Source organism: Vanellus vanellus (genome assembly GCF_965231255.1).
Source record: "Vanellus vanellus genome assembly, chromosome: 18".
Classification (NCBI taxonomy): Eukaryota; Metazoa; Chordata; class Aves; order Charadriiformes; family Charadriidae; genus Vanellus; species Vanellus vanellus.
This window is the reverse complement of record NC_138923.1, coordinates 4,592,172-4,614,094: the sequence shown is the minus strand read 5'-3', so window position 1 is coordinate 4,614,094 and position 21,923 is coordinate 4,592,172. Positions and strand designations below refer to the sequence as shown.

Sequence of the window (21,923 nt, the reverse complement as noted above, 5' to 3'; positions counted from 1 at the left end):
GAACCCTTGGAAAGGCTGACCGCTCATGTTGAGATGCCCACCAGGACCAGGGGCTGCCATGGGAGGAAGAAAGAGGGACTCTCAACCTCATTGCTCGGTCCAAATATATCTAAAGCCCATTTCAAGCCATGGGCTGAAGGCTCCTACAGCACCTTCCAACAGTGAATTAAGGCTGGTCCAGAGACTGGAAAAACATACTCTAGAATTGGCTGGCTGTAAACATCAAAACACTTTGCTCCAGCTCAATCTTGCTTATATAGGGCAGTTCCACACCTTATGTCCAGAAACACTGGATGAGGAGAAGCATTTCAAGCAAAGAAATATCTTGATTTTAAAGGTATCAAGTATTTCTGCAGCTTCTTCTAGTCCCACTGACCTTTGGATACTATAAGAAAACCTCAAAGCACTCTAATGCTATGTAATCTGGATATAAATAAGAGTTCCAGGTGATGGAAATATTTAGGTTTTTGACATTTGGTCTCGGTCTAAAGAAAACTGAAATAAACACGTTGGGGGAATTTCCCACCAGTGGCAACCTCCCCCCCCACAGATGACATAATTGCTCTGCTTCACTGAGTAGCTGCCACACGGCCCGTGGCTGCAGGGCACCCCATTTCCGTCTGCAGGGTTTTTCCCCTGAGTCATGGTGCCTAAGGAGGCGGACCCAAAACTTTCAGGATCCAAATCTTGTTTCTGTTTGCCACAGAGCCAAGAATCCTGTACCTTTGCTCTCCTCTGGAATACCTGGGGTCCACTCAAAGCAACAGACCTTGAAGTTCCACTGGGTAAATGGTCCCAGGACTCAAAACCACTTTCTGAGCCAGGTAAATGACCATAAGAGCAGTCCATCTATTCACCAACCCACCAGACCTGCACAGATTGCTGGACCAGCTTTGGTTGACAGCTACAGACAAATATGGAGCTCAGGCACGGGCAGCTCTTCTAGCTGTTGTCACTCCTTAGCTTTCAAGTTCCCTTGAGAACGGGTGACCAGCAAGGCAGGTATTTCTGTAGTGCTTTTACAGTGCCTCCATCCACTTCCTCCAACTCTGAACATCCACAGAAGAACCAACTTCTGAGCACCAGCCATCAGCCAAGGCCAGGACGGGAGACAGGACAGAAGTGATCTCTCTTTTTCTCACATGAGCTTTACCTCCTCGTGATTCCATTTTTTGCCTTCTAGCAGGACTCCTGTCAGCTGCCTCCAGAAGATGTGCTTGCTTATTTCCTTGTTTTTCCACTCTAGATAGGTGTTCCTCCTGAGGTATCGGGACAGCCCCAGCCTCTGCCTCAGCAACGCCTTATTCACTTCTTCTAGCACAACCATGATGATTCCAGCCTTTCCTTCAACAAGCTGCCAGGACTGGGCAATGTCAAACTCAAAGCTGCACCACTTGCTCTCCAGAAAGTCAGTAGAGATGACTGCGATGACATTTCTGCTACTCAGAAAACCTTCTTGGATGATGTTGGTGACAATGGGTACCCCTGGTAGGAAATCTCTGGAGTAAAGACAAAGCTGGAAGGGAGGTGTTCCTCCTTCTAAAGGTTCCACCAGCTCTTTCATCACCCATTCTTGGTCTTTGCTGGAGTGGATAACAAATGCATCATAGGTGTGACCCCTTTCTGCAGAGTGTTTACACCCACTGAGCAGCACCAATGAGTAGTATAGCTGGAAGTAGTACTTGTAAATCAGGAAGAGGAACACCGCTACAGCGACCAACGTGATCACTGAGAATGACACTGTGGTAGCATTGAGTTGGCAGGAGGACAGATCAAAGCTTGACAGGCTCACATTCTTCACGTATGCAGGTGTGTGGCATATCATCAACTCCTTGTTCTGCAGTAGCTCCTGCTTTTCCTTGATCCATTTCAGAAAGTTCAGGTATACACAAGAGCATTCAAACAGGTTCTGAGAGATGTCTAACAGGACCAGGCTATCAGGCAGGATTTCCATGGCTGAGTCCAACAGAACACTCAGCTGGTTGTTGCTGAAGTCCAGGGCTGTGAGGGCTTGGAGCGGCTTGTAGACTATAGGATCAAAGCTCAGTAGCTTATTGTTGCTGATGTTTAGCACTTTTAGTTCAGAGAGCGCATCAAATGTACTTCGATCCACCTGTACTAATTTGCAACTTGAAATATCCAAGGTGTGGAGGTGACTTAGGTTTTTGAAAGTGTTGGCCAATTTATTGTTCTCAAAGGAGTTGCCTGCCATCTTGAGCACTTGCAAAGAGTTCAAGCCACAAAAAGTACACTGGGATTTAACATGAGTTCTGGTGTGGGAAATATCGAGGTAAATGAGTTTCTGAAGAGATAGAAAGACAGGGTAGGAGCCAGGACCAAATAACTTTGTATGCTGAAAGTCCAAATATAACAAATTCTTCACATTGGTGAAATCTCCAGTTATTCTGATGTCAGAATTGAAGCTTAGGTTCAAATGTTTCAAATTTGGACACTCATGAAACTGAGGGGAACAGCAGCGAGTGAAGGAGAGGTGATTCTCGCTCAAGTCTATGACCTCCAGCTTACTTAGACTCTCAAATTTCTGCCGGAAGCTATTGAGGTGCTTGCTCTTGGTAATACGAAGCACTCTCAGCTCCTTGAAAAGAGACAGCTTGATGGCAGGCACTTCCTTAAACTTGCATTTCTTGCATTCCAGCTGTTTCACTTGAGAGAACATAGGAACCTCCGACACCTCTTCAAGTTGGAGGTCCACCAACCGAATACTGGAGACATTGCCTATGCAGTTAAAAAGAGTGTCTGTGTTATTCTCAAATCCCCTGAAACAGATTAAGACAAACTCTTGCATTTGTACCTGACACAGTCCACTCAAGAGTCCACTCTGAAAGCTTACCAGTCTCTGTCTGTCACTGAATTCTCCAACTATTAGCCTGTTGACCTGCAAACCAGTCAGGCCTTGAAGAGAAGTGTGCATCACAATGAAGTTCTCAAAAGAGGACCTTAGAACCAGCTCACCAAGGTGCATCTTTGCAAAGGAACCTGGCTCTATGTATTTTATATTGTTCAAGGAAAGCACCAGTGTGAGGTTGAGCCTGTTTGCTTCCCTCAGGGCATCAAGGTCTCCTTTGGAGATGTATGTGATCTTATTGGAGAGAAAGCTCAGGTGCCTGAGAGAGGTCAGGTTGGTGAAATACTTGGGAAGCTTCACTGAAGCAATACTGTTGTGGCCCAAATTCAGCTCCTGCAGGGTATGCAAGTGTCCAATGGGTAGGTCAGTCAAAGAGGATACGTTGGTTTGCACCAATACTAGTTTTTTCAGAGATGTCAAGCCATAGAAGGCTGCTGTCCCCATGTACTGGAGCGAATTGGCAGTTAAAATTAAGGTGGTCAGTTTATGAAGATCCTTAAAAGAGTTATCTTCTATTGTATGGAGGTGGCACCTGTTGGGCAGGAAAAGAGAATAATAATGCATGAAACACTGTCCCTTTCATTACATTTTCACAAACATTACTGCACTAAGAGCTGATGCAATGTTTTCAGGCTCGACCTCACACTGGGGTTTGCTTTGGCTTTACCGTTCTGGGCAGAGTCAGAACTTCTGAATGTGCAAATGAAACACTTCCACAGCAGGAGACCTTCTCTCGTCTCCTCCTCCCTCTCTAAGTCTGAGGTTCAACTGCAAAGCAAGAGACCTTGAGCCACGGTGAAGGTAAAAAATTCATGCAGGCAGCAGGGAAGAACAGTCCTTGCTTTCTGTTTAGGCCCTAGAAACATCGTAATGACCATCCCTGACGGCAGAGCCAACCAGATACAGCACTCCCTTACACCTTGCACCCTCACAGCCTTCAGACTGTCGCCTCAGCCACCTCTGGGCAGCCCCACTGGCACCAGCATGATGCAGCAGTGGCAAAGCTCACGACTGTCAGCAGTTTTGCTGATGATATCTGGGAGGGAATAGACCCCAGGCCATGTCAGCTCTAAAGGAGAGAAGGAAGAGGGGAAAAAGAGGATGGCCACCTAAAGATGGTCCTCAAACCAGGACAGATGGTTTCATATGGGAAGATCCAGAATTTGAGACCCAAGTCCATTCTGCAATGAATTAAAGAAAAAATAGTTTTACAATGCAGCCAGTGCCTTACAGCGAACCTGCTCTGCCACTCAGCCACTTCGGAGCTGTAACTGTGATGGGACTGAGTGACATTTTTCAGTGAAACAATTTACCCAGAGAAACTGTTGTCTCAAGTCAATGGAAATTATACATCAATTCAAATTTGCTAATAAGCCTCCCCCATCTCCTCCCCCAGATATGTAAGGAGAAGGAAAAAGAGAATATGTTGATATTTTAAAACAGCCTTTTAGAAAATGAATGTACCTTCATTTTATTTTTTTTAAACTGTGATTAGAAAAACAGCTCACCCAAGATGTTCTACTTCAGAGTTTCTGTAACAGTGAAAAGTCTGACATTTTTCTTGTTCAGAGAGAAGTAAAACATCTTCTTCCTCCTTCTCACATCCCAGCCTACAAGATCAAGCTGACAGACCCAGCTCTGCACAGAGGGTGTGCACTCAGTAACTGGACTACAAGCTGCACATCACTTGACTGTGGGGATGTGCCGAGAGACAGACACAGGGATAAAGTCACAAGCCAAAAAAAAAAAAAAAAAAAGAACAGCTAAGACCAACAGACCCCAAAATAAGCAACCACAGAAGCCCAGCTGGTGAAGCAAGATTAACCAGTATCCACATTACCTTGTAAGATCCAGAAGCTGCAGTTCAGGGACTGATGAAAAATAATTTGACCCTAGTGATTTCAGATTGCTGAAACTGAGATCCAAGTTCTGGGTGGTATTTGGGACTTCAGCAGGAACTCCAGAGACATTCAGTCCCATGCATCTGAAAACTTTGTTAGGGATGACCTGTAACAGTGGCAGATCCAATCACGGTCAACATCTGCTCTTCATGAAGTGCCAGAAAATTACACTGTCAGGAAAGCAGGAGCAGAATAACTAACCTTGTAGTTAATTTCTAAATGAGCCGCCCTGAGTTTTAGGAAATAATCTTATATATCCTAAGCGTCTTTCCCAGTTCTAATAGAACCAGTTCTACTCCCTAGGAAGAGCTACATTTCTTGCTGATTGAAGCAGGTGCAAAACTACAGGACAGTGTTCCTTGAGGCTATGGATGAACTGGCAGCAACCTTTGAGACAGCCAGCAAAACAAACACACGGGGATGCAGTGCGTGTCCAGGATCAGCAGGCAGCTCAGTTCCTAAGCAGGCAGTTCTAACCACAATTACTCTGTAAGCAATAATTGTCATCAAAGGTTTGCAAAAGGCAGTTGATGGGGTACTGGTGAAATCACTCTACGGTACAAACCAGGTAAAAATACTGTATTTTACAGAAAATATAGAAAAGGCTTGGATCTCTTCCTGAAGGGAAACATAATCTATTGGCTTAACTGTACTGCAGTAACCTCAGAGGTACAGAAAGCCAACAAGAAGAAATGGTTCATGCTGCTGGTTCTGGTTCTCAGATGTTTTTGAGACCAGCATTTACTTCAAATACTTCAATTGCATTGGTAACAGCCTTGGAAAAAACACAGGCTTTCGTAAGACAGCTAACACACAACAGACTTGAAGCATAAATCTGTCAAGCAGAGGGAAAACTTGCACCAGAGAAGCAGAATGATTTTGTGCTCGTTCAGAGATCACGTACCTCCAAACAGGGATTGAGGAGGCAGCCTGCCAGCTGTGATGGGACAAGCACCAGCTGCAGCAGCACCAAGTGTGTCCACGGAGGAAGAGCTCCTCTCCTGGGCATCTTCAGGAGGCCAGGAGTGCAGGAGAAAGCAGCATGGGTATCACTCAAGGACCTGGAGCGAGAAACCTCCTGAAATGCCAAGCGTTGTGTTTCACCACTCCTGCTTCTCGCTGCATGTCATTGAGGAAGTGAAACTGGTAGCTGTCTGGTCTCTAGACATGCTCTGAGTGACTTGCTGTTCTTGCAATTGTTTTTAAAAAATGTTTAAAAAAAAAAAAAAACAAGAAAAAAGGAAGTAATGAAAGGTATAGTTTGGACTAGAGGAATATGGGTTGTATCAGTGTCTCTCTTGAATTGATTGCTTCAGATTAGCTCAGGTCAAATTGGCAAAAAAAGGGAAACTTTTGTGAAATTCTGAGTGCAATTTCTGGAAGGTCATGCTTCACATCTCATAATTCAAACGAACTGGATAGTGCAAATGACTCTGCCTTTCTCCCCCTGCCACGTTCGCAGCTACACCACACTGGCAAGTACCAGAAAAGTGCTTATGAACATGTGCATCTAGGTTTTATCCATCTGGCTGGACCACAGTATTGCAATTATCGCAGGAACAAGTAGCACACGGCCAGGCACAAGATGTAAATGCTGGAGATTCATAGAGCAGTCAGAGGCCAGGACCTTACTCCCCTTCACACCCTTCCCCTGGGGGCAGCAAGCCAGGAGAGGCACAAACACCCCAGCTGGGCTTAGAGCTGCTATATGCCCTGGTCATGCCTCAATCTGCGTTTGATGCCTTGCTATAAAAGTGAGTACATCTCAATACCATCCTTAATTTACAGTGCAGACACGGCTATTGTTTCTGGAAGAGGCTTTGTAAAACCTCACAGTTGGCAATATTAATTTAAATCAGCTGTGAGCCTTCTAATAAAGCTCCCTGCCTTCATTTGCTCCGATAAATGGTAGTGCATTCATGTATCTACTCCTGTCTTTCTGTAGATAACTGAGAAGTGTTACTAGGGATCCAGTCATAGGCTTTCTGGGTATTATTAACACCATGTAGACAGAGAAGTAGCAAAAGTGCAAGACAAGGATGGGATACCAGTCTAGAGTTAGATGGAATGGGGAATGACTAGTCATGAAAATTTGTGAAAATTGATATTAGATATAAGCTGCAGTATCAGGCCAGTGATCAATCCACTTATAAAGAAAAGTTTAAAATAGGGAGAGGGGAGACCGGACTTTGGCAGATCAGTAGAGGACCACTGAGAGATGGGGAAATACTAAAATAAGAGATGATCTCTGCAATGAAAAACACATGGCAGCACAATGGGAGCTAAAACCGACACCCTGATGCGCAGCCAGATAGTGCCCATTAAGCCAGCAGACAAAAAGTTTGTTGAAATTGGGCAAGTTCTACAAAATCCCTGTTCTGAAAAGCCTCTCGTGATTGCAGGTATTTCCTTTCACAGACAGAATCAAAAGTAAATGGAAACAATTGCTGACTGCTTCTGTGACTGGATTAAGGAAATTGGCAGAGCATCATGTGTCTGCAGAGAGGACAAATGAGTGCATCTTTTAGTATTCAATATGCAGAATGAAGCAATCCACATTTAATTTTTATCTAAAGCTGAGATGAGCCTGAAGTATGCTCTAGAAATTACCATTTCAATGGAGTCTCACTGAAGATGCTGGAGAGTTTGGGAGCATCACAAAATCCGTCCAGCAGCCATGCTCATGGTCAAGTGAAAAGTACAGCTTGAAGGACATTCAAAGAATGTGCTGCTTCTATCACAAGGGACAGCTTCACAATACACATTGTCATTTGTTCAAGGACAAATCATATAGAAACTGCAAGGGATAGAGCACCAGCAGAAAACATGCAAGCTAGCAAATCAAACCCAGCCACCAGTTTAGAAAGTCAATGCTGGTTAACTTCATATTCTTCGGCTTGCATACAACAATGTGCAATGACTGCAGAAAGCCATAATATCTATGTAATTGCTTCTTTCGTTTCACAAGAAACAAAAGTATTATTTGGAATCCTTTAAAGTGACAAGAATAACATCTAAAATGAAACATGATTCACTGTGCTGGCAATTTACTGGTGGGATCATCAAAGATCTCTTAGAAAGGAGATGTTACAGAAAATCTATGTTTCTAAAAACACACGCCCAAATAATCTTTGTTCTCCTGAATATTATTATAATATAAGTAACACAACAGCAGACAGCGTATACTCAACCTCTGTGATCTCAAGCAAGGTATTACATAGCATAAGACAGCCACAATGTAGCTGGACTGACAAAATATCTTGTACTTGCTTATATTAAAAGAAAATAACTCGTGAACTCCATCCAAAAAGAGAAGTTAGCTAAACTCTTGGACAAGACAACTGGTGATAGCCATGAAAACAGATAGGGCCGTCTGTATCTATGGTGATTTCAAGGTCACAGCTAACCCAGTATCAAATGGAGATCAACAGTTATTACCCAGAAGAGAGGATATATTTCACAGAATCACAGAATTGTTATGGTTGGAAAGGACCTTTAAAATCACCAAGTCCAACCATCAACCTAACACTGCCAAAATCACCACTAAATCATATCCCTAAGCACCACATCTACCCGTCTTTTAACTAACTCCAGGGATGGTGATTCAATCACTTCCCTGGAGACTTCCCTGGCAGACTGTTCCAACGTTTGATGACCCTTTCTGTGAAGAAAGCCTCAGTAGTCATCCTGAGCAGTTCCCCAAGTCTATCTGCAAACGGAAGCTGAGGAACATGGCAAGAATTTTTTCAAGATTAAACAGACCAGTCCTTACATTCAGCAAGTCAGTCACCTGTCCAAGTCTTATTTAAAGTGAAAGGACCATCTGTAACAACTATTTGATTGTGAGTGATGGATCAGGCAGAAGAGAGCATTCCTGAGATGCTGGCACTTACACAACACAGTATTTGTGGAGCTAGAGATGGGGAGCACCACAAGAACTTCCAAAAGTACTTGAGAAACTCAGGCATGTGGTCATGCTACATACACCAGCTGACCCAGTATTGCTCTCAGATGCAGCACTGGCCATGTGTGCCTTCCTAACTAGCACAGTATCGGCTAATACAACTCGGCTTAGCAGTCACCTGCTAAAATCACGTCACAATACAGCTGAGATCTAGGCTCAGGGTGTGGAGATAGTTATTGAGTCCCCCAGTCCTTACATTCAGCAAGTCAGTCACCTGTCCAAGTCTGAAAGGTTGTCTGAGTGGACAGGAAAGGCAAAAGGAAATGTTTTAAAAATTTAACAGAATGGCTAGGAAAAACAATTTATATAAATCACAAGGAAAAATGTGGAAAAAAATATCTGAAAATGGCTTTAAGATCCTTTTGCTGCAAATTCCACAAATACATTGCTTCCTGGAACTGGTGAGTCACTGCCTCACCCAGCAACCCCTGGCTGACCCAGCAGAGACAGTGCTGAACCACACACACCCAGCACCAAGGCTGGTGAAGGAGCTGAGAAACTGGTGTCATCAGAACAGGTCCTCACTCGAGTGCCTTGATGCCTATAACTCTCACTTGTGATGCTTCCCCATATGAAGTGGGTGTAATAGCCTCACACTTGATGGAAGATCAGCCTGGAAGACCTATTGCCTTTGCTTCTGGATCTCATACCACTGAAGAAGAGAACAATGTTCAGATGGAGAGAGAAACTCTGCATTTAGTTTGGGGTGTTAGACAGCTTCGCTGCTGTCTGTCTGAGCAATGATTGACTCTAGTTACAGATCATTTAACTGCTAGTTTCAAAGCAAGGAGCATCAGTAATGCAGATTGCTTGTCATGCCTGTGACTGTAAGTGACAGGTAAGGACACAGAGGTGAAGTCACAGACAGTCTCTACATGCTATGTAGCACAGCCCAAGCCCCAGCCCATTGCAAATGGTGCCACCTCAACCAGAGAGAACCCAGCATAGCCAAGCTGTTTCCCATTGCGGAAAAGGACAGATACTGGTGTACACGGGACAGAAAAATCCCCAAAAGCTGGTGTCCAAGTTAGTTTGATGAAAAGCAGCCAAGCCTACATTGAAGTAGGTAATGTGTGTCATCAGATGGGCTATTCCCCAAGGCCAAGGTCATATGAATACCCCAGAACTATTCAAAAGCTATTAGGGAAGAACTGTGTCAAGTAACCAGGGACAAATACACAACTAGAAGAAGTGATTAATCAGTGTCAAGATAGTCACTATCTGTGGCAGCTACTCCATATGGACTATGTCAGGTCAGTTAGGAGCCCTACATTTTACTGAAGTCAATGTTTAACCTAAATGGTTGGAAGGATTTCACACAGATGGTGGAGGCATCCAGACTCGCTTGCCAAGCATTTGTGGACAGGCAGTGAGTGACAGGGGAGCTCCCTTGACCCCAGGAGAGAGGCAGGCTGGCACCAAACAGCCCAGCAGCTCCCTGCCCTTCTGCCTCGGATGAACCACAGTGGCCCCTGGGCTGGCCACAGGGCCGGGGATTCACTGTTGCCATCAACGCGAGGATGTTCTCAGTGCCTTGGTATGAAATGCGCTGTGCTTAGAAGGAGTATAATTGCCTTTCCGCAGTCCTGAGAAGGGTGGATTTACCACCTCAGACTGATGCTAGCTTTTGCTACTGAAGCAACAATAGGACTCATTTTCTTTTTCTTTCCCCCTCCATTACATCCTTATTATGGTATCTCGTAGACCTAATTTACATATGTTTTGTATTACTGTGGCTTTGCCTTATCCTACTTATTCCACCTCCTTTCCCCCAGTTCTCTTGCTAATAATGAGTCCGCTGTAGGGCAGGGATTTATTCAGACTATCAAACATGAAAGGTGTGTAGGGCACAGAGCACTGCAGATCTTAGACTTTTCAGACTGGACACAAGAAAGGTTAATTTGGGGATTCAGTGCCATCACCGAAGCACGGTTAAATACTAAGCCTCTACCACATTGCTCCGACACTCTGGGAAACTTTGAAACAAGAGGCAGCTCTAATGAACCATGGTTACCCGGAGAGATTCCAGAACCCTGTTTTGAGGAAAATCCAGCCAGCTCTTAAACGTAAGAGCAAAAAGCTGTGTAGCAGACCTGCTCGCTGCAAGTACTGAGAGCACTGCCACAGGCAGTGACCAAGGCTAAGACACTTGAACCTCATGTGTATGGTTTCACTACCATGACTTGACACTACATGACAGGAAAATGTTGCAACAACTGCGGCAGAAAGTGCAGACACAGCTCCTGCAAGCTGTGGCGAAGTTTTTGTACACACATTACCTAGAGAAATAATGTAAACCATCTCCTGGGGTTAGTTCATAGCATGCTTTATACATCAGCTTTTAGAGTTTTATGCCATTTTACTCTACCAGAAGAACATAGAATATTAACTGTCCACATAGTTGAGAGCTCACTTCCATTACTTATGAAGCAATAAATTCCAAAAGAGTGGTCGAGCCAGATCCAAATGCATATTTGCATGCATTTGGAACACTGTATTTTTGGAATCTGCAGAACCTGTGTGGCTATTATGTGCTATTTAGAGAGTAAAGACTTATTTGTGTACAGAGTAAAAGCTGAAGCCAGTGTTCAGCTGATAAAGAGGAATTAATTAAAACCTCCTTTTTCTCCCAAGCTCAGTTCAGTTCTGTTCGCATGTGAAAGATTAGGTCATCCTCCTTCAGCCTTTAAGTGACACTTCTCAAAGTGAGCTGAACCAGGGCCTCCAGTTCTTCTACCAGTCTCCCAGGGGAAGGCAGCTTTGGGGGATTTTTGTCACCATTTCTTTAGCCATGAATTGCACGCATGAACCAGGACAAAACCATTTCAGCTCTAATGGAAGAGGAACCAGACTGGCCAGAAGGGAATAGCAGTGGGAGCAACATTAACACTTTGCAGATCATGAGAGACAGAGCGTTATGGAAAGCTTTCAGGAGGCAGAGCTGAGATACTAGAAGAGAAGTTAGCCAGGAAAAGGACTGACACGAATAGCACAGGAAGTGCCCTGAAAGCCTGACCACAGCGTTGGGGAGGGAGGAAGGAAATGGGAGGGAAAGCAGAAGTTTCATCTCCTGTAGAAATAGTTAGGAGTTATATGGGTACTGTACTAATGTTCCCACACCCCAAATGCTGCTTCTGTAAGACACATGCAGCCTGATGTCAGTTAAGCCAACCCCACTCTTAGCATTGGCCCTCAAATAGCTATTGCAGAGGAGCCTTCTTCTCAATGCGCACCTGGGTGAAGAGGCCACAGCAAAGTGGTTGTACCAACATAGCCATCAGCTTGTGCATTCATCACTGCAGGTTCTTTCTGCTGGTAGAAGCAGTGTTTTGGTGAGGCAGCAACTGAAGGGAACCCACAATGATAACAGGCCAGGAAGAAAGTAGCAATGAGGGAGGCAAAGAAGGGGAAATGTGACATAGCTGCATCCTGAGAGGAAACGGTAGAAGATGAGAAGGTGTGGTCCCAGAGGTGGAATGTGGACATGAGCCAGCCACACATAAGCGGGGGTTAAAGGGGGCTTCTTAAATGTAGAAGGTGTTCAGCACACAATGTAGACTTGGCAGGGTGGGTCCATGCTTAGAACAAGCTTGAAGAGACACGGAAAAGTCTGGACAGCATACCAAAGAGAAGAAAAAAGAGGGGATTACATGGAGTCATAAAGCCATGAGAAGATCTCAGAGGAGATGCTATGGTAATTCTCACCTGTCCTGACCAGAAATACCCCTCCCACAAGACAGTGCTAACTCCTTGAAATCAGAAGTACATTTATTCTCAAACAGAACAATTAAAAAAATAATGTTTCTTGTTTCCTGCAGACATGAATGTTTCCCAACAATTAGCAAGACACTGAAATCTCTGAGTGTTCAACCTGGCCCTTTCCCAAAGCGGTGGGTATGACTCTCTCTCATTTCAATCTGTTTAGGAAGGAGGCTGAAATCCAATGGCAGATATCGTACCCTCACCCCCTCCCTTTCTCAGGGGCTGAGGACCAGCTTAGCATCTCGGTTTGGTACTTTTCACAAATAACTGATGAGCACAGGATGGCTGTTTACAAAACACGAGAGGATTACCGAAGGCAGAAGGGTTGTGCAACATTCCACCCTCCACCACAGCAGTCAGCAGCAGAAACCAGAGGCCAAAAGAGGAAAGGGCAAGTGCTCTGAATCTCAGGGATTCAACTCCCACCTCACATGCAACAGGACATACTGTGACCTGCTCAAAGCAATCTGGAACAAGGGCAAAGCCCAGCTGGGACCACCATTGGTGTCTGGAGGGGACAGCAAGCAACACAACCCTCTCTCAGCAGTTCTGGGCCTGGAAGGAAGGGCTGGCTAAGTCAGCAATCACTCCTAACTCCATCATTTTCAGCAGCCAGTTCCTTTCAGCAGTTGTATTGTGCCAAAAGAGCTGCAGGGTCCATAGAGGTAAAGTTATAGATTATTCCTTACAGTGCCCCTCATCCTGCCCAAAATGCACTGTGTCCTGCTCAACCCCACTTTGCCTGCAGCCCCTTGCAGGACTTGCACTGCACAGGACCCTCATCACCAAACTAGGACAGATGAAAGTCACCCTGAAGGTGCCCAAGCCACTCAGAGAACACAGCATGTCCCAACATGTTCCCCTGGTGTGTCCCAACATTTTCCCCTGGTGTGTCCCAGCAGGAATTTTCATGGTAACACCAGTGATAGCTACCAGACCTCTCATCTTGATTCCCAGCTTTGTCTGGTAAGTTCCCCTATGGAGACCACCTTAGTTTGAAGGGGAGGCATTTTCTACCTCTTTTTTTTCCCATGAGCGGCCCGTTTTGTAATAAAGTATTGGTGCAGTATCGTCATGGTTTCCAGGGTAACCAAAGCCTGCAATATTGACCTCTTGGCACATACGGAGGGCTAAGTTCAAAGCAATGATTCCCATGGTGGCATACGTCTGGGAAGGTAAAAGACAGAACATCTGTTTAGGATTTCAGACTCATACTTTTACAATACTGACACCAGCAACACCTTTGCAGCTGGGACCAGTAGCTTCTTCCACACTAAATATAGCAAAAAGATATGTTAATAAAACAGGACAGGTGCATGGACAGCACTCCCCAAACTCAAACAAGGAGCACCTTACGAAAAGGTGCTGCAAAAGATGAGGGCTCATGAACATACAACTTCTGGGTTGATAAAAGATAGAGCTCCACGGAAATCAAAAAGCTTTGAATGGAAGAAATCAGCACACTTTTTAACAAATCCACATCCATGACAGAGCCTATGCAAGGCCTCTGCATCTCTCTCTTCTCCATGTGCCTCTTTATGTGTATCCCCTGCTGGCGGCTCTTGTGTGAGACCTCACTTTTAATCCACATATTAAATTCCGGTCCCTGGCCGGTGTGCTACAAAACTGCCTTCTGCTCACGTAAAGCTAACATGACCAAGTACAAAAATCAAACGCTGCCTTAAAAGCCTTGTGACTGATCAGTGCAGCCACCACGCTCGCAAGCAGCTGAACATGCTCTCTGGTCCCCCAAGCCTAACCAAGCACTTTGCGCTCCTCGCCTGGGTTGTCCCACTTTGCACTTTCCAAATATTATAGCAGGGAAATGTCCTTTTTTTGCAGCATTGCTTCAGCAGTTAGAAAACTTGGCATCTAATCTCAGCCCCATCTGAAAGTCAGTGCATGACCTTGGACAAGGTTATTTTCCCAGACCAGGCCTTCAAGCTTCTCCTGCATTTGTTGCAGATTATAAACATATCCTAGTAGTGCCTGGCAGGCTTAAATTTAATTAAAGATTGCACAGCACCATCATAAAGATCATCAGGACCAAAGACAAAGTATCATTAGATTCATTAATGAAATAATCCTTCATCGTGCAGTGAAGGGGAAAACTGCGCTCCAGAAGCAGTGGGCATAACAGCCAGCCTCAGGCCAGAGATCTGTGAGAACAGAGTGTTTTAAGGAATGCCAACCAAAATTCCTCCCATTTTACGCTAGCTAATTATCAGTAATGGTCTTCAGCCAGGGAAAGCACAGGAACGCGTATGAAAGGGCTTATAAGGCAGAGCTGCTCGTCACTAGAGAACCAGGCTTTCTGAGGTCTAGAACTATGGACAGAAACACAACTCTGAACAGGGATTTTAATGTAAGTGGCAAGGGGTAATGGGCAGACTGGAATGAGAATAACACTGCAGTGCTGTGACAGGTGGGGAAAAGTCTCCCTTTTCTGGGCAGGAGCAGGGCTCCAAACCTGAAGCACCATGCTATAGGAAAAGGCTGTACTTACCAGGGAAAGGGACTAGCTAATCTAACGAAAAGGTTTTCCTTCCCCTTGCACGGCACTGAAGCAGTAAGGTATAAAGGAAGACACAGAACACCGGTGCTCATCTGTCTGATCTCCAGTGCGGTATCATACCCTACTCGATGCACTCAGCTGCAGCAGTTTGTACATCACTTCATAGGTGACATATGGGTTGAGAATATGTAGCTGAGAGACGTTCCCGTTTCACTCCCAGGGGGGCTGGTGCCAAAACTCCACCTTCGTCTGCAGGAGAAAGGCAGAGAGATACTTGAGGCATGCCCATTCACACCAGGTAGTGCCATGATAAAGATCCCTGCGTTAGCTGTGGTCTACTGCTCTGGCTGAGTGCTCAGGACTCAGGAGAGTTCGGAGGAACAAAGGATCTCCTGATCTCTTCCACTCATCCCTGTACACCTGTCTCCAATGTGGCTGAGACTGGGGTCTTTCTAATTAGTGAAAATTAAGGTTTCAGGTGCATTATGCAGCTCATTAAATATCTGAAAGATCCATGATTATTAGAGCTATTGAATATGTCACTGCAAATAACCTGGTTTCAACAGAAAGACATCTCACCTTATTTCTTGTTTTCAGCAATACTTCCCTTAGCCAGAGGAAATCCAGGGGCTTGAATGGGACAAACACCATCAATGTGTTATTGTCATTGTTTTCCAGGGGGTTGGGCAGAGCTGATTCAGGGAAGAAGAGACGGATGCTGGTTCTCTCGCCCACATCTTTCTTGAGCTCTTTTACTGGAGCATCATTTAATCTGCACATTAAGTGACTTGCACATTATCACTCCTCAGTCTCTGCTTAATTGTTAAAGGCTTTAGTAAGGATTCAGTACCTTATGATAATGTGGTGAGAGTCAATCGTTTCCCCAAAGCATTAGCCATGGCTGGAGCAGCCATTGCTGACCACAATGCACCTTTGGCACCATAAGCTGGCAAAAGAATAGATTGCAAGAGACTAAGTCCTCTGATAAGTGTCTCCACCAGGTCGGATCAGCATCCCCTGAGGGCCTTTTTGATGTTCCCAGGAAACACCTGGCATGTCATCAACGGAGCAAAGCTGTGACTAGTAGGACTCCAGCTGTATCCTAGACAAATGGGTCTTATCTCAGTGACCATAAGGCAATGCAGTGCCATCAACATACCAGTAAAATTGTGAGGGATCTCTGGTTAGCCAGAGGTCACAAGACACTCAAATGGAGAGCAAGTCAAGTGAGGATACCCAGCAGACCAGTAACTAGGAAGGTGAACCTCTGCTTAAGGCATGCAGTGTATTGTAGAGAGGAAGAATGAGAGGCCACAGAAAAATTCCTCTAATTAATTTGATGAAAGAAGGGCCCAAATGAAAGTGTTTGCCAACAGCTGCCACAGTCCATTTCGCTTTCTGCTCTCCCTGAATGTGGGCAGGCAGAACTGAGGGAGGCACCCAACTTTCCAAGCCCTGGACTGTCATACTTGGGTTGGAGTTAGAGCAAGAAAAAATTGGGACGGGGCAATACTGAGAACAGAGATCAGGGTATGACAGGAGTTAAAGGCAGGGAGCTGTGATCTAGCAGCTTAAGTTCATCAGTACCAGAGCTGCTTGAAAGGGCATGTTTAAAAGGGAGAGAGAGAGAAACCTACTGAGAGAGGAGATGAACAGTGACAGGAGTGAGAGGCAGAGAGGGCTGTGAAGTTGAGCACTACAAGGGAAAACTTCGAGTAGCTGCAGAACCCAGGGCTCTCAACCCAGCTATCACTTCCCTCACATGCCTGCTCCCCCAAAACTCATCTCCAGCCCAGCCTTCATACTGGCCAAAGGACCCAGGCAACTCCTGCTGTGGAAGAAGCTGCAATGTGGTAAAAGCCGAGAGAACTGGAAGACAAGAAGCTGATGAGTTATCTTCAGGGAAGATATGTGGCCCCACCACTGCCAATGGGCCAACTCTCTTTTTTCTTCTTCCCTAAAAAGATAGGTTTCATCCTTTCATAAAGTGCCAGGACACTTTACATGGGACAGCCTGCTCAAGCACCACTCTTGCCACGTCCATCTGCCCAACCCTCTCCAAACTGAGGCATTTTTTCACATAAAAGGCATGCACTTCATAACCAGCGCTACAGCAACCGAAGGTGGTCTGTCATACCTCACACTGAAAAAGGCAAAAGGCACTGACCCACTCAGCATCTTCCCTCTGTTGGCATTTGGTAACTTCCACAATGGCTCCCGCTCCGTCCAGAGCAGCATTGCTGTCAGCCTTCCCCTTTCCATCCCTCCTGGCACAGCTAGACCCTGGAGTTAAAGCACTAACCCCCTCCTTCATGACCACCATCATGGACTATGACCTTTTCTCAAAGCATGCCATCCAGTCAGTCCAGATTTCCCCTGGTGCACCCCGGTGCCCAGCTGTTTTTCTGCCTCCTCTGCAACACTCAAGGCTGCTCTATAAGGGGGAGGCTTTCCAGCTGCACAGTCTCCATCCAAGACATGACAATGCTGAGGGCAGAGCATTGCAATACCTGAGCTCTGCAGCCCAAAAGGCAGTTTACGGAACCACAGAACTTCTTCAAGCTTTCCTCTAAAAGGTCTGTCCATGAGTGAATATAAGCATTTACTAGCGCATGTAGTGATAGGACGAGGGGGAATGGCTTTAAACTGGAGGAGGGCAGATTTAGATTAAACATTAGGAAGAAATTTTTCACTTTGAGGGTGGTGCGGCACTGAAACAGGTTGCCCAGAGAAGTTGTTGAGGCCCCATCCCTGGAGGTGTTTAAGGCCAGGCTTAAACCTGGGCACAGGTCTGGTGGGAGGTGTCCCTGCCTATGGTAAAGGGGTTGGAACTCGATGATCTTCAAGGTCCCTTCCAACCTAAACCATTCTATGATTCTATGATTTGCTGGTCAGGAAAGGCTTCCAGTGAGATTCAAACCTACCAAGAGAGATGCAGAGAGGCAGCAGTTTAGGGATGAGCGGAGCAGTCACAGCAGTATCAGGCACAAGGACGAGGGCAGCTGAAGCAGGCTGTATAATGAAGAGCTTTGGAAAGCTGCTGAGCTATCCTGAAGTACTTCTCTGAAATGACCCACATCTTTTAAATACAGTGCTTACTGCTGTTTCTAATTCACCTTCTGAGCAGCAGTGACAACAAAATCTCATTTACCTCCAGTTCTGGCCCCCCAGTTCCTCTCCCTTTTCGGTCATTCCTCTTTCTTCACATGTTTGGCAAAGGCTTATTCATCCTTTCGTTGTTTATCCACAAGAAGAGAGAGGTGCAGAATTCCAGTTACGTTTCCAATTTCATTTATTCATTTACTTCATAACAAAGCTCATGACACCCATGACAAAGCGTCACTGCACACTGATCAGTTCAACGGTGTGTCTTTTTCTCTCTGATTGTCCTTCAGAGGACATTTTACACATGCATCTTTATTGCATGATTCTTCTGGCCTGTTGACTCATTTGTAATGATGTCAAGATGCCATTGTGCAACAGTTAACTGAACTTATCTCTGTTTCCCTTCCTGTGAATCTGCACATAAACCCCAGGCTGCCAGTCTCCACCCATCAGCAGCCATTGAAACACTGATTCATCTCTCAACAATATTCCCCAAACAAATGAGACATAGCTAACAAACCTTCCAAGAAAAGACTTTCTCCACACAAAACCTCTATGGGTTAATTTCCTACTAGACACAGTGGCTCTCAGATTGTGGCCTGAGAATCAGTGATAGCTCTGGAAGTGTCTTAAGAAGGTCTACAAATACAGGGTTTTGAGCTCCTGACCATGTTGTCCTGTCTCCCAGCTCCTGACCACTTCTGTTCCATGAACTGCACACCCCACTCCAAGAGCACGTAAAGGGCTCCTTTACACAAACAAATTTAGGTGGAAACAGATCTCTGGAGAGCTAATGCCAAAGTTAGGTCAAGATGTTCAGGACTTAGAATAGCTTGAGTTTTAGAAAATCATTGGCCTTAGGTTAGCCTCATTCATTCCTCCAGGTAGAGGTAGGGTGGGGTGAACAGCACTGTGGGATGTCCACAAGACACTCTGGAAGTCACCATCAGCACCAGGGTGCCTCTTCTGAAGTCTAGATAAGGCATCTCCAGGCTCACCGACGCTGCTTCATCCTGCTGCATTTCTATCTGCCCTGCCCTCATGTCACTGACAGGCTGAACACAGTCCTCCATAACCCGAAAGATTCACATTATTGAGTGAGCTGTTTCTCACCCCGGTTTTATCCTGGGAGGTGGTTGTCTTTTCTTTCCACAGTAATGAATTTTCCCCCACCTCTAACCCGGACCACAGTAGCATTGAGGTCAGAAAGGGGAAGAAGAAAAGGTAACTTATTCTGCATGACTTTCAAGTGAGTTCATCACAGAGAAGTACAGGCTCTGCACGCACAGACCCGCAGAAGGCAATGGAGAGGCTGACACAGGCGGAGCAGCCACACAGCCACAGCACTACAGCTAGGACCAACCCCGCCGTGCAGCCCACAGGACCTCTTCCCCCTGACAGCATCTCCCGAGCCCCTGCAGCCATTAGACCTGCAGACGAGCAGACCCTGTTTCAGAGTTTGGAGCCTCCAAGTGGCTGTATTCCAGTTAGCCCCTTGCTAGACAAAATTAAACGGGACCTTCTGGTGATGAACCCTCGCAAGTGCAGCATCCTTTTTCCCAGCAGCTAAGGAAACTCGCTTGCAAGCTCAAGCTTCACAGCGCTCCAGCAATTGCTCACATCAGTCTGTAAAATGACACATGGTGACAGTGCAGAGAGGGGAAGGGATTGACTATGGCATTCCCTGAGCTGGACAAGACCTCAGCCCCTCAGCATGCTCGTTGTGGGGCTGGTCTGGCTCCCCTTCCCTGCACCCACAGCCCTCCTGGCCGTGCTCGCTGCTGGGGTGAGCTGTGGAGTCCCACATCAACAGGATGGGCTACCCTGCTCCTTTCTCTCCATAGCTGTCAGCTGGCTGCCCCTCAGGATGTCACAGGAGACAGGGGACCATGAAGGCCTTCAAACAGCCCCTGTTGCACAAAGTGATCCATTATCCCACAGACAGGCAGTAGGATGCAGCTGCAACCCACACCATGGTGCCTGGGTACATGCCCAGAGGACAAAAGCCTTCGCTGAGGACAGCAAAGACTTGCAGCAAGAAGAAGAAATGTATATGCAGGAGAAATCCTCCAGTCCTGACCAGGGCTGCTTCCCAGGCTGAAATCAAGAGTTTCGTGCCAGAGAAAAGATTAGCAAAAAGGAGTTCCGTAACACGGATGGTAGCTTGGCTGAGTGGCTCTTCACCTTGACCCAGGTGCTGTGCTGATTCAGAGCACAAGCTCAGCTCACCCTGAGTGCCCCGCTGCACACAGGTGAATTTGGGTCTGTGGATGGAAAAAGGAAAAAGTCCTCCACCATTTGCACCCATCTACAGAAAATGACACTGGTCGCATCTTGGTCATTAAGCAGCAGTGACTTTTTCTGTGACAAACAACTAGCCTTTAAATGATGGTATGAAGTTAGAATTGGGTTTCTTTTACTCTTGGAGGGAGATCACAAGCAGTTACATACGCTTGTACAGGCACTGTATCAGTGGGTCTCTCCTGGACCTCCTACGCACCGCACAGAGGCTTTCATCATCCGATTACTTCAGGGCTGCTACACACATACACACAACACAGGTAAACACCCACCTTTAGACCCTAATCCTGTAAAGATCGCAGCAGCATTTATCAGAGGGTGACTGCTAGACCTCCCCCACACACAGAGGAATTTAATTTGTGTTTCACAGAAGCACATTAACCCTGCTCCAGCCTCCCACAGCCCTGTGCACACATTTCACACAGGATGCAGGCCTTGCACGGGTGTTTGCAAATATTAACCCTTTTGAAAGAAGTTATTCCTCCTTTGCCCTTGCTGCAGAGGCAGCATATCGGGTGGGAATAGGGGAGAATTCATCTTACAATTGTGCAAAACAACAAGAAGATTTTTACACTTGGGGAAAAAAGTCACCTTTCAGATGCTTTTCTACTCTCCACATCCCCAAAGGCATCCAAGATGACTTGATTTTTTAAAAATACACCCAAAACAGGCACAGCTAATGCCTCTCTGGAGAAGCCCAGCTTTGCTAGTGACAAATGCTAGTGCAAGGCCTGTGCACAGGAGAGCTGCGTATGGTGGGGCCATTTGCCGGACGGGGCTCAACACAACTGCTGGAGCAATACGCAGCTAAAGCAGGGCACCATGACCAGGGCCTGTGCTCCTGTTGCTGATGCTCATGTGTTGGAAGCACACATGAGTCCCCCCCAGTCTCAGCCACCTCGGGCTGCACATGTCTGATTTATAGAAACATGTCTCCTCCGTCCCCTCTTCTGCCAGGTCCCATTTTTGGGGTCTCTCCAGTGAAGGCACCAGTGGCTAGGAGGGTCCTCTCCTTCTGTAGAGCCTCAGCCCAGCAAGGCGCTAGGGTGGGGGGATGCAGTGGTGAGCGCTGGCCGGGAGAGAATAGGGCTCAGCATACACTGAGGTTTTCTTACCCACACAGAGCCACATCACCAGCTTTCTCCACTGGAAGAAGGCGAAGAAAGCAAAGGAGAGTCTCCTCACTACAGATCTGGCATTCACGCTGTCTCCATACACATCCTGCAAAACAGTGGAGATGACACAAGTGAAAAAGCTGATAAGCTTTCACCTGGCCCTTTTGCAGAGACAGACAGGCTGGGTGCCCATCCCACAAGCCTAGACTTCCCAATGCCGTGCCTCCATCCCTACAGCGTTGGTTCCCCCCTGCCTCTGCTGACCCTCTGTGTGCAGAGAAGAGTCACTGCATTGAGTCAAGCCCTTCTCTCACTGTTTGCTGAGTGCTGGTCGGTGGAGGCAGTAGAAAAGCACTCAAACTCCCTGCCACCATAGGCAGATCCCACCTATGCC

At 46.2% G+C, this 21,923-nt stretch overlaps 1 protein-coding gene and 1 pseudogene across 2 annotated transcripts; both read right to left on the bottom strand.

Annotated features, from left to right (window-relative positions):
- Positions 1-907: 907 nt before the first annotated feature.
- On the bottom strand, positions 908-5,776 carry TLR4 (toll like receptor 4; the record flags this gene model as incomplete). The annotated part of the gene is made up of 3 exons (XM_082492635.1): positions 908-3,398; positions 4,707-4,873; positions 5,672-5,776. 3 exons carry the CDS (start codon positions 5,774-5,776, stop codon positions 1,139-1,141), a joined length of 2,532 nt encoding a protein of 843 aa, XP_082348761.1. The 3' UTR covers positions 908-1,138.
- Positions 5,777-13,033: 7,257 nt separating this feature from the next.
- Positions 13,034-19,186, bottom strand: LOC309679274 (CMP-N-acetylneuraminate-beta-galactosamide-alpha-2,3-sialyltransferase 4-like; annotated as a pseudogene). Its single transcript has 9 exons — positions 19,058-19,186; positions 17,890-18,020; positions 17,519-17,613; positions 16,814-16,877; positions 15,859-15,954; positions 15,588-15,780; positions 15,129-15,257; positions 13,511-13,660; positions 13,034-13,141 (listed from the first exon to the last, which is right to left on the bottom strand). The product of its transcript is annotated as a CMP-N-acetylneuraminate-beta-galactosamide-alpha-2,3-sialyltransferase 4-like (transcript).
- Positions 19,187-21,923: the final 2,737 nt, after the last annotated feature.